Source organism: Choloepus didactylus, chromosome 7, assembly GCF_015220235.1.
Source record: "Choloepus didactylus isolate mChoDid1 chromosome 7, mChoDid1.pri, whole genome shotgun sequence".
NCBI classification, from domain to species: domain Eukaryota; kingdom Metazoa; phylum Chordata; class Mammalia; order Pilosa; family Megalonychidae; genus Choloepus; species Choloepus didactylus.
The window spans coordinates 30,882,400-30,895,983 of record NC_051313.1 but is presented as its reverse complement, the minus strand read 5'-3'; the positions used below and the strand labels follow the sequence as shown (position 1 = coordinate 30,895,983).

The window sequence follows — 13,584 nt, the reverse complement described above, 5'->3', positions numbered from 1 at the left end:
TAGCTAGAAGTACACACCTGAAACTATCCAACTCCAACTCAGTAAATTTGACTCTTGAAGACAATTTGTATAACAATGTAGCTTACAACGGGTGACAGCGTGATTGTGAAAACCTTGTGGATTGCAAACCCTTTATCCAGTGTAAGAATGGATGAGTAGAAAAATGAGGACAAAAACTAAATGAAAAATAGGTGGGATGGAGGGGATGATTTGGGTGTTCTTTTTTACTTTTATTTTTTATTCTTATTTGCATTCTTTCTGGTGTAAGGAGTATGTTCAAAAATAGATTGGGGTGATGGATGCATAATTCTATGATGGTGCTGTGAATGGCTGACTGTACACCATGGATGATTGTACGTTATGTGAATATATCTCAATAAAACTGAATTTAATTAAAAAAAAATATATGACCCAGGACTTTAGTTTTGAAATGTATCTCTATATGTTTTGTTTTTTTTTTTTTAAGTATCTTTTAATGCTAACAGATCAGTAGGAAGAAGAATTATATTAGTTTTTCTTGGCTAGTCAGAATTTTCTGTTTCTCTCAGGTAGGCCTGCCCAACACAGCTAAGTTTATAGCTATAAAATACTCCCAAAGCATGTTAATTAAAAGGATGCTTGTGTGTATATCTACAAATTCTCTCACTATTTAAAATTGATTCTATAATACTACATGCTTAGGTATAAACAACTCAAATAACTTACATAGAAATGGACTATTAAATCTGTATTTAAATGTTAAATGCTCATACCAGCTAAAAAAAATTAATCAAATCTCATTCCAACACTTGTGATGGAAAATAACCATAATTCCTGCATTATGATGTCCATCTCAAAGTAAAAGAGATGCATTACAAATTGCCATGAGTAAAATCTCACAAGCTAATTAATCAAATCTGTGTGTTTTGTTGATTTTTAACTAGCATGATATGTACAGTTAAGTCTTGCTTTAAGAAATGTGATCATAAATCCTAGCATAATGATAAAATAGATGATTTAGAAGAATATTATGATTCAATAAAAAGCATCCACGCTTTACCAAAGAATTCACCACTGGTTTTAATAGCTTACCTAGCACAACTATAATATAATTTTATTTGCACACATAATTGAGAAATATATATATTGCAAATTGCAACAAAATAGGAGTTCTGTATAGTGCCAGTGGCATTTACTGATAGCTCTAACTCAGCTGTCACCATTAAGGTATAAGGGTTTCCTCCCTCATTCAGTTTCAAATGCACTGACTTACCCTGTATCTGTTATCTGTTCAGTGGTATACTAGCTTCCCCAAAGCAGAGCAATTTTAAAGTGCAAACCATTATAAGAACTACCAGTATTGGCAACAGCAACTTCCTCTTTTCTAATTACACGGGGTTGTTTCCCCTGAATATTTGGTGACTACCTAATAAGGAGTAATGAAATGTACAAGAAACAGTCTCTTTTGTGAGGGAGCTCAGGGTCTATTGAGGAGAAACAGGTATACAAATGTAACTATTATATATACACAATATGTTTATGTGGCTACCATTTGCTGATGGCAACTATGCATCAGGCAGTATATCAGATTTCTTTATACATACTTTCATTTAATCCTTATCCTCCAAACTTGAGCGGAAGAGGGCAGTTGCCTAGAACTGTGATTGTCAAAAGGTTTCTTTTTTGTTTAAGTGGTGAAACTCCTTTTACACAGACAGATGAATAGATTGAGGTACACAAGGTCAAGCAATTTAGTCACCTAAATAGTTATTAGCAAAAATACAGAATTAGAAATCAAGCTTCCTGATTTCTTCCAATTAATCTACATGCTTTTTATTATAAGATGGAACACAACTGGGGCATAGTTTCTTCAGCAGTTATTTTTCCCAAACATTTGACCTGTTTAGACCTAATATTCCAGAGTTTTCTACTACGAAAGTCATATAGACAGTGTGAAAAACAAATTTTTCCCATGAAATTGTGGGTAACTAGATAGTTTCAGAAAGAATATCCAGCATACACTTTTTAGTTAAAGGACCCCAAAGCTATCCTCAACCACACCATATCCCAAAGTAGAAAACTCAGCATCATTAGTGATTGTTCTATTCAGTTAGACAAGTCCTGTCAATTCTATTCTGAAATAGCCTCTACATGTGTCATCATCATTTTAAAGGTCATTTAGTCTAACCCAGGTCCTCAAAAAGAAGAAATCTTACATATTTCGGTCTAATTTTAAGCACAATACATGCAACAGAAGATTTTCATATATGAATATTTTTACTTTTAAATGTGGTTACATTGTTTCAGAAGCAAAAGTTGCTAATTTCTTCACCTGTTTTATAAAACAGATAAATTGATAGATAATGCACTGATTATCAAAAATTTTATAATAAACTCAAAAAAACACCAAAGGATATTTAAGACACAGAGTAGGTAGATTGTTTACAAAATGGCCACAATTATGTAGCCCCTTTATAATGTTCTTTTGCTGTTCCTATTATCCAGAGGTGAAGACTACTGGCCTTATAATCAATAGAACGTGGTGGAAGTGATCGTGCCAGTTCTGAGCCTAGGCTTCAAGAGACCCTGTCTGCTTCATTCTCTCTCGGCACCCTGCCCAGTCACCATATGAACCAAACCAGCCTACCCTGTTAGGAGGCTGACAGACCACATGGAGCAAAGACAAGCCATCCCAGCTGAGGCCACCTGGACCAGTCAGTCCACACCTGACAAAGCAGCTACCAAGCAGACTCACAAAAGAGACTAGTTGAAGAATTAGCCACTCGAAGAACTTGAGTTATTTTGGATTATTATCCTATAATAAACACAATTGAGAAATAAAAATCCATAAAAGGATTATATCAATAATGATGTACATGCCCTATTAACGTAAACTCAATGGAATCGTAATTAATGACGGCATTCAAAAAGTAGTACAACACAATTGATTCTATTGTTTGAGAGAGGGCAAATACATACTAATAAAAATCTGAATTTTTTGTCTTTTTCAAAAAGTATAAATTTCAAGTATATATAATGATTAATTACCAGTGTTAAAAACACATATCTAGCTGGGTGGATCTCTAATTATACATATGTAAAATTCATTTGTACTAAAAACACCTAATGTCTTTAAATGACAAACTACTTTCTACAATCTTTATTCATTTAATAAGTATAGAAGTATCAAATATTAAGTCTGTACTATGCACCAGGCTATGTTCAAGATCTTGACAATATAGTGGAAAACAATGAAGTCAAGAAACCTTTGTTCTAGTTTATATTCCAGGAGATCTTATATAATACTGCTACATTTCTGAGCAAAACTTTTCTAAATTTCAAATGTTAAGTATATTTAAAGGTTTGAATTTGGGTTTATTAATTTTAAGGATAAACTGCTTACTACTTTATTCTATATAAGCACATGAAAATAAGCAGTAACTAGCATTAATTATAAAAGCCTCCTCAAGCTACTTCCCAATTACCATGATATACAACATTCTTATCCCCCAAAATATACATAAATGCTGTGGAGCCAATATACATCAAGGATAATGTAATTAAATAACATTTAGGTTTACTCCTCAGAATAACAAGAGACTTTAATTTCTACTTCAGAGCATTTAGTACTGAAATATCCAAAAATTTTGGAATGTCCTGAATAACCTCCAGAATTCTTACCAGTCATTTAATCTTAAATAGTAAGGATTTTCAGTTTCTGTGGTTTCAGACCTAACATACAGTAGGTTAAAGGAAATTGCCATTTTAAAGTAGCTTTCCAATTTGATAGCTGCCAGGTGTAAAACACAAAGACATCATCTGGTGGCTTTGCTAGTTCATTAGCACTGCAGCTAACCTGCTGTATGGGTAGAGAAGATGCAGAGCAGTTTTCCAAATAATGAGCTACACTAATGAAAATGGAGGGATGATAGAAAACAAACAAACAAGCAAACAAACTCTCATTTCTGATTGTTCTTGAAGGGACTCAAATTGTAGAGGGGCAAACATGAAGTTTCAATGTATTTGTAATGTTCTATTTCTTAAACTCTAAGTAGAAGATGCAAATTAATCTGTGTTTCTGTATGCCTGAAATATTTAGCAATTCAAAAAAAAAAAAAAAAAAGACTCACCGATCAATAACAATTTCTTTCTGCCTTAGTAGTCCTTCTTTTATTTGCAGCATTGATTCCCACTTACTGAAATCCTGATAGCCAGAAGGTGAAAAACTTTGACGAGATGATCCAGTCAAAACCTGCACAAACATGTTTACACTATTAATATACTAAAAGTGTCTAAGGGGAGTATTTATATAGCATCTAATGTTTTCTAATGATATTCATTAAAAAATAGGGTACTCTGCCTCTAACTTGTTTTAAGACTATTTAAAATCACACTCATGACTACAACATATCTTGAAGAATTTCAAGGACGTTCCAATGTAAATTAAAAAGTCTAATGAAGAACAGATGACGATAGGACATTTAATCTGGCTTATTACAATACTATCTGTAAGACCTTGTTCACATTACTTTGTAGAAACTTTCTGGAATTAAGAGATTAACCTTTGCCTAACAAAGAAGTACATACAATAGGTGAGCACACCATGGCTAGACTAGACCAATGTTACCAGGAGGGTTTCCACAAGGACAGAAGAGCAGTAACTGTAGTATTCAGACTTCAAGTTGTCATTTATCATTTGAATTACATTAAAATTTCAAAAGCACAAATATTCTCACAAAGTAGTGAATATATCCATAGAAAATATGAATATCTTTTAAGCAGATAATTTGAATGATTACTGGTCTCCAGGGCAAATTAATCATTTGGAAAAAACTTTGCTTAGAATTTAAAATTTTTTTTCAGATATTTAAAATATACCTACAATAATAAAAACATTATGGCAGAATCCTCAAATTTCTATCACTGAAACAACAAAAAATTTTAGTACTGGTAAATTAAGCTAGAACACTGTAAATTCCTTAGCAAGTTAAATGTATATATATACACACCACAGAGCAACTTCAGAAGAATTCAAAAGTGCAGTACTATTTTTATCCTTTGTTTTCCAAAGGGGCTACTGACAAGGCCTACTTCAAAGGAAATCACTATTGTGTGACATCAACCAATCTGAGATTAAACTTTTAAACTAAGAAGACTGTCAATTAATATTAGGACAAGATTATTCATGGAGGAGAAAAACGGGATACAACGCACAAAATAGGAAGGTTAGAAACCAGGTGATAACAGAGTACATAGTCAGATGAGTTTTTTGGAATGTAGGTGACACAAAGTGTTATAGGGACAGGTTAATCACACACACACAGGTCCTTTCTCTGATTTCATTTCTTACTTTTGCCTAACATATAACCATAGCTGCTATTCAGCCAGTATGCACCAGTACAGACATGTCAGTTGTTAAAATACTGAAGTGTTTTCACTGTGGTTGCTAAGTAACTGTTGCTGGGACTCCCCATAATCCAGCAAATGAAGGGTTACTTCCTGACATAATAAGAGGCCTTCAGGACACTGCTCCCTCCAAGGATGGCAACCTTTCTGATAGGTTAGTTTCTGTACTAGTCAGCCCATTACCCACTCACCCCACAAAAAAAATCTTGACACCCAGATACCACCTACTTACTTATATCAGCTGGCAAAGCCCAAAAAGCCACACCTGTTCTTAAGCACCACATAGTTACACTGCCCCTAACATGGCCTAACTGAGGTATTTCAAATTTCATATCATCACAAGGGATGAAAAAAATTTGGAAGTACTTGTTCTTAGTTTAGTAAAAGCTAAGAGCGGATTCAGCACCATGAACAATATGGATGCTATCATGAGAAATCTATACTCATTCGAAGGCCACATTATCTAATGATTATCAATCTAATGGCAAGTCAGTTGATACAGATTCTTTTGTCACAGTGTGGTTAAACAGTGCCATAATTAAAGTTGGTGAAAGCTAAGCAAAACAGAAGATCATTTGAACAATTTCAAAACTCAACAGATTTGGAAAGTATTAGAATGACGTGAACAATTTGAACCATAAATTATAATACTAATATTTCAATTATTTGGATACTAAAAGTGAATATATACTTGATTTACACAAGTTATATATTAATTTATATCCTTATGCCAGCTGACATATATTTTAAACATTGGTTTTTGTATATTGCTATTACACCTAACAAAAAACTTTCAAGGTAGCTTAAGGATCTATGATCTCCTCTTCCAAAGATCTAAAAAAGTTTCCTAATTTCTAACTGCCACACACCAGGAATGATTTTTTCCATGTCACTTGAAGCCATGTTTCACCATATACATCTTGTGCCTTATAAGACAAGTGCCAGGGCAATAAGTGACGATCCTCTCAAGAAGCCATTAACTGTTCTACTCTTCACAAGTCACCTGCTAAAAAAATTTTCCCATGGCAGGCAATTCTCTGAGAAGCCTTTTCCTGTTTTGTAACTCTTCTTGGAAGCAGGAAAGAGAGGGATTAAACAGAACAAAAGGTAGGTTTGCAAAAGAAAGGCAGCAGTTCACTACACTATTTGTTGGTTTCATAAAGCATTGGGGGTGAGGGAATGGAGTGGTGCAAGGGAGAATGGACAAGTAGTCATCAAACTGAGTGTCAGAAAGGTGAAGTGACTTGCCCAAGGTTACAGAGCTAGTTAGGGGAGGAGGCTGGCTCTGGCAAAGGTTCAAGTCATTTTTGCTAGTTAAATGTTCTTCAAATTATCTCACAACATCTCCCTGTCATCTCACCCCTCAGCATCCGACACAAAAGGCTCAAAAATGATTAGACTGAATTTAATTTCCCCAGTGGAACCTCCACACTGCAGTGACCCTTCTGTGGATGGCCCTGTGACAGCTCCTAAAACAGAGGTTTATCCCACAATGCTCAGGTCAGAGCTTCTGAGTCAGAGGCCCACCCTTTTTAGGATGCATAGGATAATCAATCCACTGTGGGATAATACGTTATTCTTTAGATATCTTAGTTAACCAGTCAATCTTATGGGCCCAGAAGGAATTTTTAAAGATGATTTGTGGGCAAGCCAGCACCAGAACGCTACAGACTCTGGAAGAAAACATGGCCTGGTGAGCCCTTGATATTGGACTTCCAGCCTCCAAACTGTGTACCAATAAATTCCTGTTGTTCAAGTCAACCAGTATACGGAACTTGTCATAGCAACCCTGGCAAATAAGACAGTATTATTTTGCACTAAACCTGGCAGGTACCTACCTGGGAACTATTCATCTTTTCAAAGTTATAAAACAAGGGTTAAAGAATGAGAAGAGAATTACATATGTTCAAATTGGTTGTTCCTAACATTTCCACATTATAATCTTATAGAGAGGCTATTTATTCTTCAAATACTGCCAATCTAATGAGTTGGCAAATGTTAATATTTCCTCTCCATTAAAACTGCTTATAAAGCAAAAATTGTTTTTACATGGTTATACATCTGCCAGGCTAAAGGGAATTTATAAAACCTTACTAGTGTCAACGTTCATAGCAGCACTATTCACAATAGCAAAAAGGCAGAAGCAACCCAAAAGTTCATCAGTAGATAAATGGATACAAAATGAAGTATATACATACAATGTATATATTATTCAGCCATTAAAAGGAATGAAGTTCAGATACATGCAACAACATGGATGGACCTTGAAGACATCATGTTGAATGAAATAAGCCAGACAGAAAAGGGCAGATACTGCCTATTTAAACCATATGAAATTAGAATATGCAAATTCATAGAGACAGAAAGTAGATTACAGGTTAACAGGGCAAGGGGCATGGGAGTCAAATGCATAACGGTGCAGGGTTTCTGTTTGGGATAATGGGAAGTTGTGGTAATGGATAGCGGTGAGGGTAGTACAACATTGTGAATATGATTAACGCCACTGAATTGTACGTTTGAGACTGGTTGAGATGGAAAAGTTTGTATTATATATTTATAGTGCCCAAAGGACATTACTGGGACAACTGAAAAAATTGGAATATAGACTGTAAACTTTACATCAATTTTAAATCTTTAAATTTGATAACTGTTCTTAGTGTGGCTTCATGAGTGAATACCCTTGTTCTCAGGATATGTACATGGAAGTATTAACTGTTCAAGGAGTATGATGTATACAACCTACTCTCAAATGTTTAGAAAGTAGATGATGGATGGATGGATGGATGGATAAATGGATGCATAGATAGATACAGACACATAACGGACAGTGGAATGATATGGCAAATGTGGCAAGAAGTTAAAAATTGGTAGATATGGATATCCAGGTGGGGATATGTTGGAGTTCTCTGTATGGGTTTCATATTATTATTTTTTCAACTGTACTCTATGGACAAAAAAAAAGTCTTCCTTCTCAAACTTATTATATGTAAGTTTCCAACTAAAGATAAAGAAAAAACAGTAAAAGAAGAAAAATTTTGAGAAAAGTAATAAGATAGGTCTTGAATAACAATGAAGCATGTTATGGATCAAGAGTATTAAGCACAGTAATACATTTTAGAATGGGGATGGACTCTGTAAGTATCATCTTACAAAGATTACACAGAAGCAGGTATCATAATAGCAAAGTCAGTTCTGACTAGGTAAAACTTCCCTAGTTATAAACAAAAAAAGAGTAGTTTTTGAATTAAAAAATAATAACCCACAATGTTACTGTTTTTTATCTGAATACCAGGGCTAAAATAAACCCTTACTTAAAAAGGTTTATAAAGTACAAATAGGTTAATAAGCTGACATCCATGAACAGCCAACTGAAAGCAAACTACAAATGATCAAACACTAATATGATCAAATCTACTAATAAATGAAGAAATTCAAATTGAAACAATGCCCCAATTCTTTATATTAAACACATTTTTAATCCATGGGTGAACTAAATGAAAATGAAACTATACATATCAAAATCTGTGGGAGGCACCTAAAGCAGTACTGAGAGAAAAATGCATAGCATGAAATGCTAACATTAGAAAAGAGGAAAGGTCCCACCTTTAGAAACTACAAAATATACCAAAGCAAAGAGATGGAATAAAATAAAGGTAACAGATATTAATGAAATCTAAAACAGTAAAACAATAGAAAACTCCCAGTAAGTGAAGAAAAAAAAAAAGTTCTTCGAGAAGATCAATAAAATCGATAATCTGTAGCTAGACTGAGACAGGAAAAAAAAGAAAAAGATGCACATTACCAATACCAGGAATGAAACTGGGTATCACTACAGATCCTGCAGAAATCAAAAGGATAACAAGGGAACTCTACAAACATAAATTTAACAAATTAGATGAAATGGATCAAATCCTTCAAAAGCAAACTACCAAAAATCAGCCAGTATGAAATACTTTGAATAGCCCTAAAACTATTAAAGGAATTAAATTTTTGATTTTTAAGAAAACTGGGAAAGAAATCTCTAGGCACAGAGAGTTTCATGTAGAATTCTACCAAGTGTTTAAAAAATAAACAATTCTCAGAAAAGAGAAGGGAATAGCCATAAAACACAATAATATTCAGCAATAAAAACAAACAACTGATACATGTATCAACATGGATAAACCACAAAAGCATTATGCTATGTGAAAGAAGCCACACTCAAAAGATACAAACTAGGACTTCCAAGGAAGATGGCAGGGTAGGGAACTCCAGGACTCAGTCTTCTGACTATAACAACTATTAAGCAGGCAGAAATTGTCTGAAACAACTATTTTGAAACTCCAGAGGCCAGAACACTGCACAGCAACCAGGGAAGAGCAGTAGACAGAGGCTGATAAATTACAGTAAAGAAAGATAAATTGATTTCTCCAAGCCACAGCTACTGGTGCCATCTCACACTGTAATGACAAGAAAACCGCAGTGTCTAGTCCCTGGCTAGCTGCTGGTGACAGAAAGGGCCATAAAAGTCCTCTTCCCCAAGAATAGGTGTGGGCACAGCCATTCACTGATCACAGTTTTTGATTAGTGAATTTGGATCTCTGGATTCTGGCTCTAAGGGCAGTTATTGTTTTAACCCACCCCAGACAAAGGCAGCGGCAGCCACTGTTTCAACCGTCCCTGGATAGGGGTGGAGGCAGTGGAGAGTTAAAGACACTGTACTTCCTTAGGGCTGAAGGGGACAGTAAGCTGAAGGATTGCATTTGCTGGGCAGGCCAGGAAAGCTCAACTTTGGGGAGCTGACAGAGAAGCTTTTGGAGGCCTTCCTGATCCCCTACACAGGGTACTCTGGAGCCAGTCTGCACCACCTTCATGGGTTCCTCTCAGAGGTGACCCTGCTACCCAGAACTTATCCTCCAGGAAAAAGTAGCAGGAGATAACGAAAGCAGTATTAAATACTTTAGAGGTGGACAGTATGGGAAAAAGGCCTGCAGGCTTCAAATGCCCACAAGGGAGAGGTCCATCTCCTGGGAGACAGAGGGGACCATGAAATTTCATAAACAGAGGAACTCCAAAACAACTAACAAGCAAAAGTCCATGATAAGACAAAGGCCCAGAAAAACAGGGAACACTCTCCATACTGTTATCACCTTGGGCAGACCTTCCTGATAGGAGGGCTGAAGCTCAAGAAAATCTCTATCTTATCATCAGCTGGTTACAAAACAAGAAACAGACATCACAGGGAGTGAACTCTAGAGCTAATATTTTAAACTATTAAAATTTACAGTGTGCAACAGAAGAGTATAAGACAAACAATGGAAAAGATGGTCCATCCAAAGGAAAAGGATAAATACTAAGACAACACCAATGAAGATGATGAGAATGTGGACATGCTGAACAAAGCCTTTAAAAAATGATCTTAAAAATACTAAAGGAGTGGAGGAAGGTACTGAGAAAGAGCTAAAGGATATCAAGAAAACAACGAATGATAATATGAGAGTGTAAGTAAAGAGAGAGAAATTTTAAAAAGGAACTAAACAGAATGATTGGAATTGAAGACCACAGTGACTGAAATGAAAACTGCCCAGGAGGTTTTCCTGAGCAGACTGGAGCTGGCAGAAGAAATAATCAGTGAACTTGAAGACAAGACACTTGAAATGAGTAAGGCTGAAGGACAGAATGAAAAAAGAAATATTAAAAGCAAAAAAATAGCCTAACACAGCTATAGCACACCATCAAGTGCACCAATATACACATTATGGGTGTCTCAGAAGAAGAAAGGAAAAAAGGCACAGAAGGAATAATTTAAGAAATGACAGAGCATTCCAAACTTAGGAAAAGACATGAACATACACATCTAAGAAGCTCTGAGAACACAAAACAGGATAAACATGAATAAAAATACACTCAGTTATATACTGATAACAGTATCAAATGCAAAAAGACAAGGAGAGAATTCTGAAAGCTGCAAGAGAAAAGCAATGTGTTAACTACAATTAGAATGAGTTATAATTTCTCATCAGAAACCATGGAGGCAAGAAGGCAGTGCACTGAATACTTAAAGTGCTGAAAGAAAACAATTGCCAGCCAAGAATTTTATATCTGCTGAGACTTTCTTTCAAAACTGAGGTAGAGATAATACATTCCCAGTTAAACACAAGCTGAGGGAGTTCATCATCACGAGATCCACACTATAGATGTTTCTAAAGGGAGTTCTTCAGACTGAAAGGAAAGGATTACCAGACAGTGGTTCAAAGCAGCATAAAGAAATAAAGACCTGTGGTAAAAGGAACTATTTGAGTAATTATAAATGACAATATTATTGTGTTGTACTGTTTGATAAATAACCCCACTTCTTACTTCCTACAGGTGCTAAAATGCAAATACATAAAAAGCAATGATAAATCTACATTTTTGGATATACAATGTACAAAGATATAAGTGGTAGCAAGTACCAAAAAAATGGTGGGGGGGATAGAGGGTTATAGGAAGAGTATATGTGTATGCTATTGAAGTTAAGCTGGTATCAAACCAAGTGTGACTGTTATATATTGAGGGTGTTAAATTTAACCCCATGGGAGGAATCTGGACCTGGTATCATGGGATGGAGAACATCTTCTTGACCAAAACGGGGATGTGAAAGGAAATGAAAGAAGTTTCAGTGGTTGAGAGATTTCAAAAGGAGCCAAGAGGTCACTCTGCTGGGCACTCTTACACATAATATAGATAACCCTTTTTAGGTTCTAATGAATTGGAATAGCTAGCAGTAAATACCTGAAACGATCAAACTACAATCCAGAACCCATGAATCCTGAAGACCATTGTACAAAAATGTAGCTTATGAGGGGTGACAATGTGATTGGGAAAGCCATGTGGATCACACTCCCCTTTGTCCAGTATATGGATGGATGAGTAGAAAAACAGGGGCGAAAAAAAAAGCATGCAGTAATCTTTTTTTACTTCAATTGTTCTTTTTCACCTTAATTTTTATTCATATTACTTTTGTGTGGGGGGGAATGAAAATGTTCAAAAATTAATTTTGGTGATGGACGCACAACTATATGGTGGTACTGTGAACAACTGATTGTATGCTTTGTATGACTGTATGGTATGTGAATATATCTCAATAAAATTGAATTACCCAAAAAAAAATTTTAACCCCATGGTAACCATAAGGAAAATAGATTAAAAATATATCCAGAAAGAAATAAGAAGGCACTCAATATGATACATACACAAAAGCTAAAAAATATAAAAGTAGGCATTAACAGTAGTGAGGGACAGAAAAGTATAAGATTTACAAAGGCTAAATAGCAAAATGGCAGAAGAAAGTCCTGTATTATCAGTAGTGACTTGAAATGTAAATGAATTAAACTCTCTAGTCAAAGAGCAGAGATTAGCAGAATGAATTAAAAAGTATGACCCAGTTATATGCTGACAGCAAGAGACTCACCTTAAAGTGAGATACTAGTAGATTGAGGGTGAAAGGATAGAAAAAATGTATACCATGCAAGTAGTAACCAAAAGTAAGCTGGGTGGCTATCCTAATATCAGATCAAATAGACTTTAATTCAAAATCAGTTTCAAGGGACAAAGATGGTCATTATATACTGATAAAAGGGACAACTCAACAAGAAGATGTAACAATTATAAATATATATGCACCTAACAGCAGGACCCCAAAATATATGAAGCAAATACTGAAAAATTTGAAGGGAAAAATAGATGTTTCTACATTAATAGTAGGAGACTTTAACATACCACTCTCAATAACCGATACGACATCTGGTCAAAAGATGAATAAGTTGAGTATAGGACTTGAATGGTACACTATATCAAATAGAGCTAACAGACATATATAGAACACTGCACCCAACGAAAACAAAATACAAATTCTTCTCGAGTGCACATGAATCATTCTCTGGGATAGATCATATGTTAGGTCACAAAACAAGTCTCAATAAATTCAAAAATATTGAAATCATACAATGCATATTCTCTGACCACAATGGAATGAAGCTAGAAATCAATAACAGAGGAGGAAATGGAAAATTCATAAATGTGGAAATTAAATAACATACTCTGAAACAACCAGTGGGTTAAAGAGGAAATCAAAAGCAAAACTGGGACAAAAAGACAAACAACTCAGTTTAAAAATGGGCAAAAGACTTACACATCTCTCCAAAGAAGACATTCAAATGGCCAGAAAGATGAAAACAC

The 13,584-nt window shown here is 35.1% G+C and overlaps 1 protein-coding gene across 2 annotated transcripts in view; it reads right to left on the bottom strand.

Moving 5' to 3' along the window:
- The window catches only part of CEP85L (centrosomal protein 85 like), a 220,053-nt gene that overhangs the window by 87,256 nt on the left and 119,213 nt on the right, over positions 1 to 13,584 (bottom strand). For both annotated transcript variants that reach the window (XM_037842152.1, XM_037842153.1), the window contains exon 4: positions 4,110 to 4,231. In XM_037842152.1, coding sequence (XP_037698080.1) covers positions 4,110 to 4,231 — 122 coding nt within the window. The remainder of the gene's footprint in view (positions 1 to 4,109; positions 4,232 to 13,584) is intronic.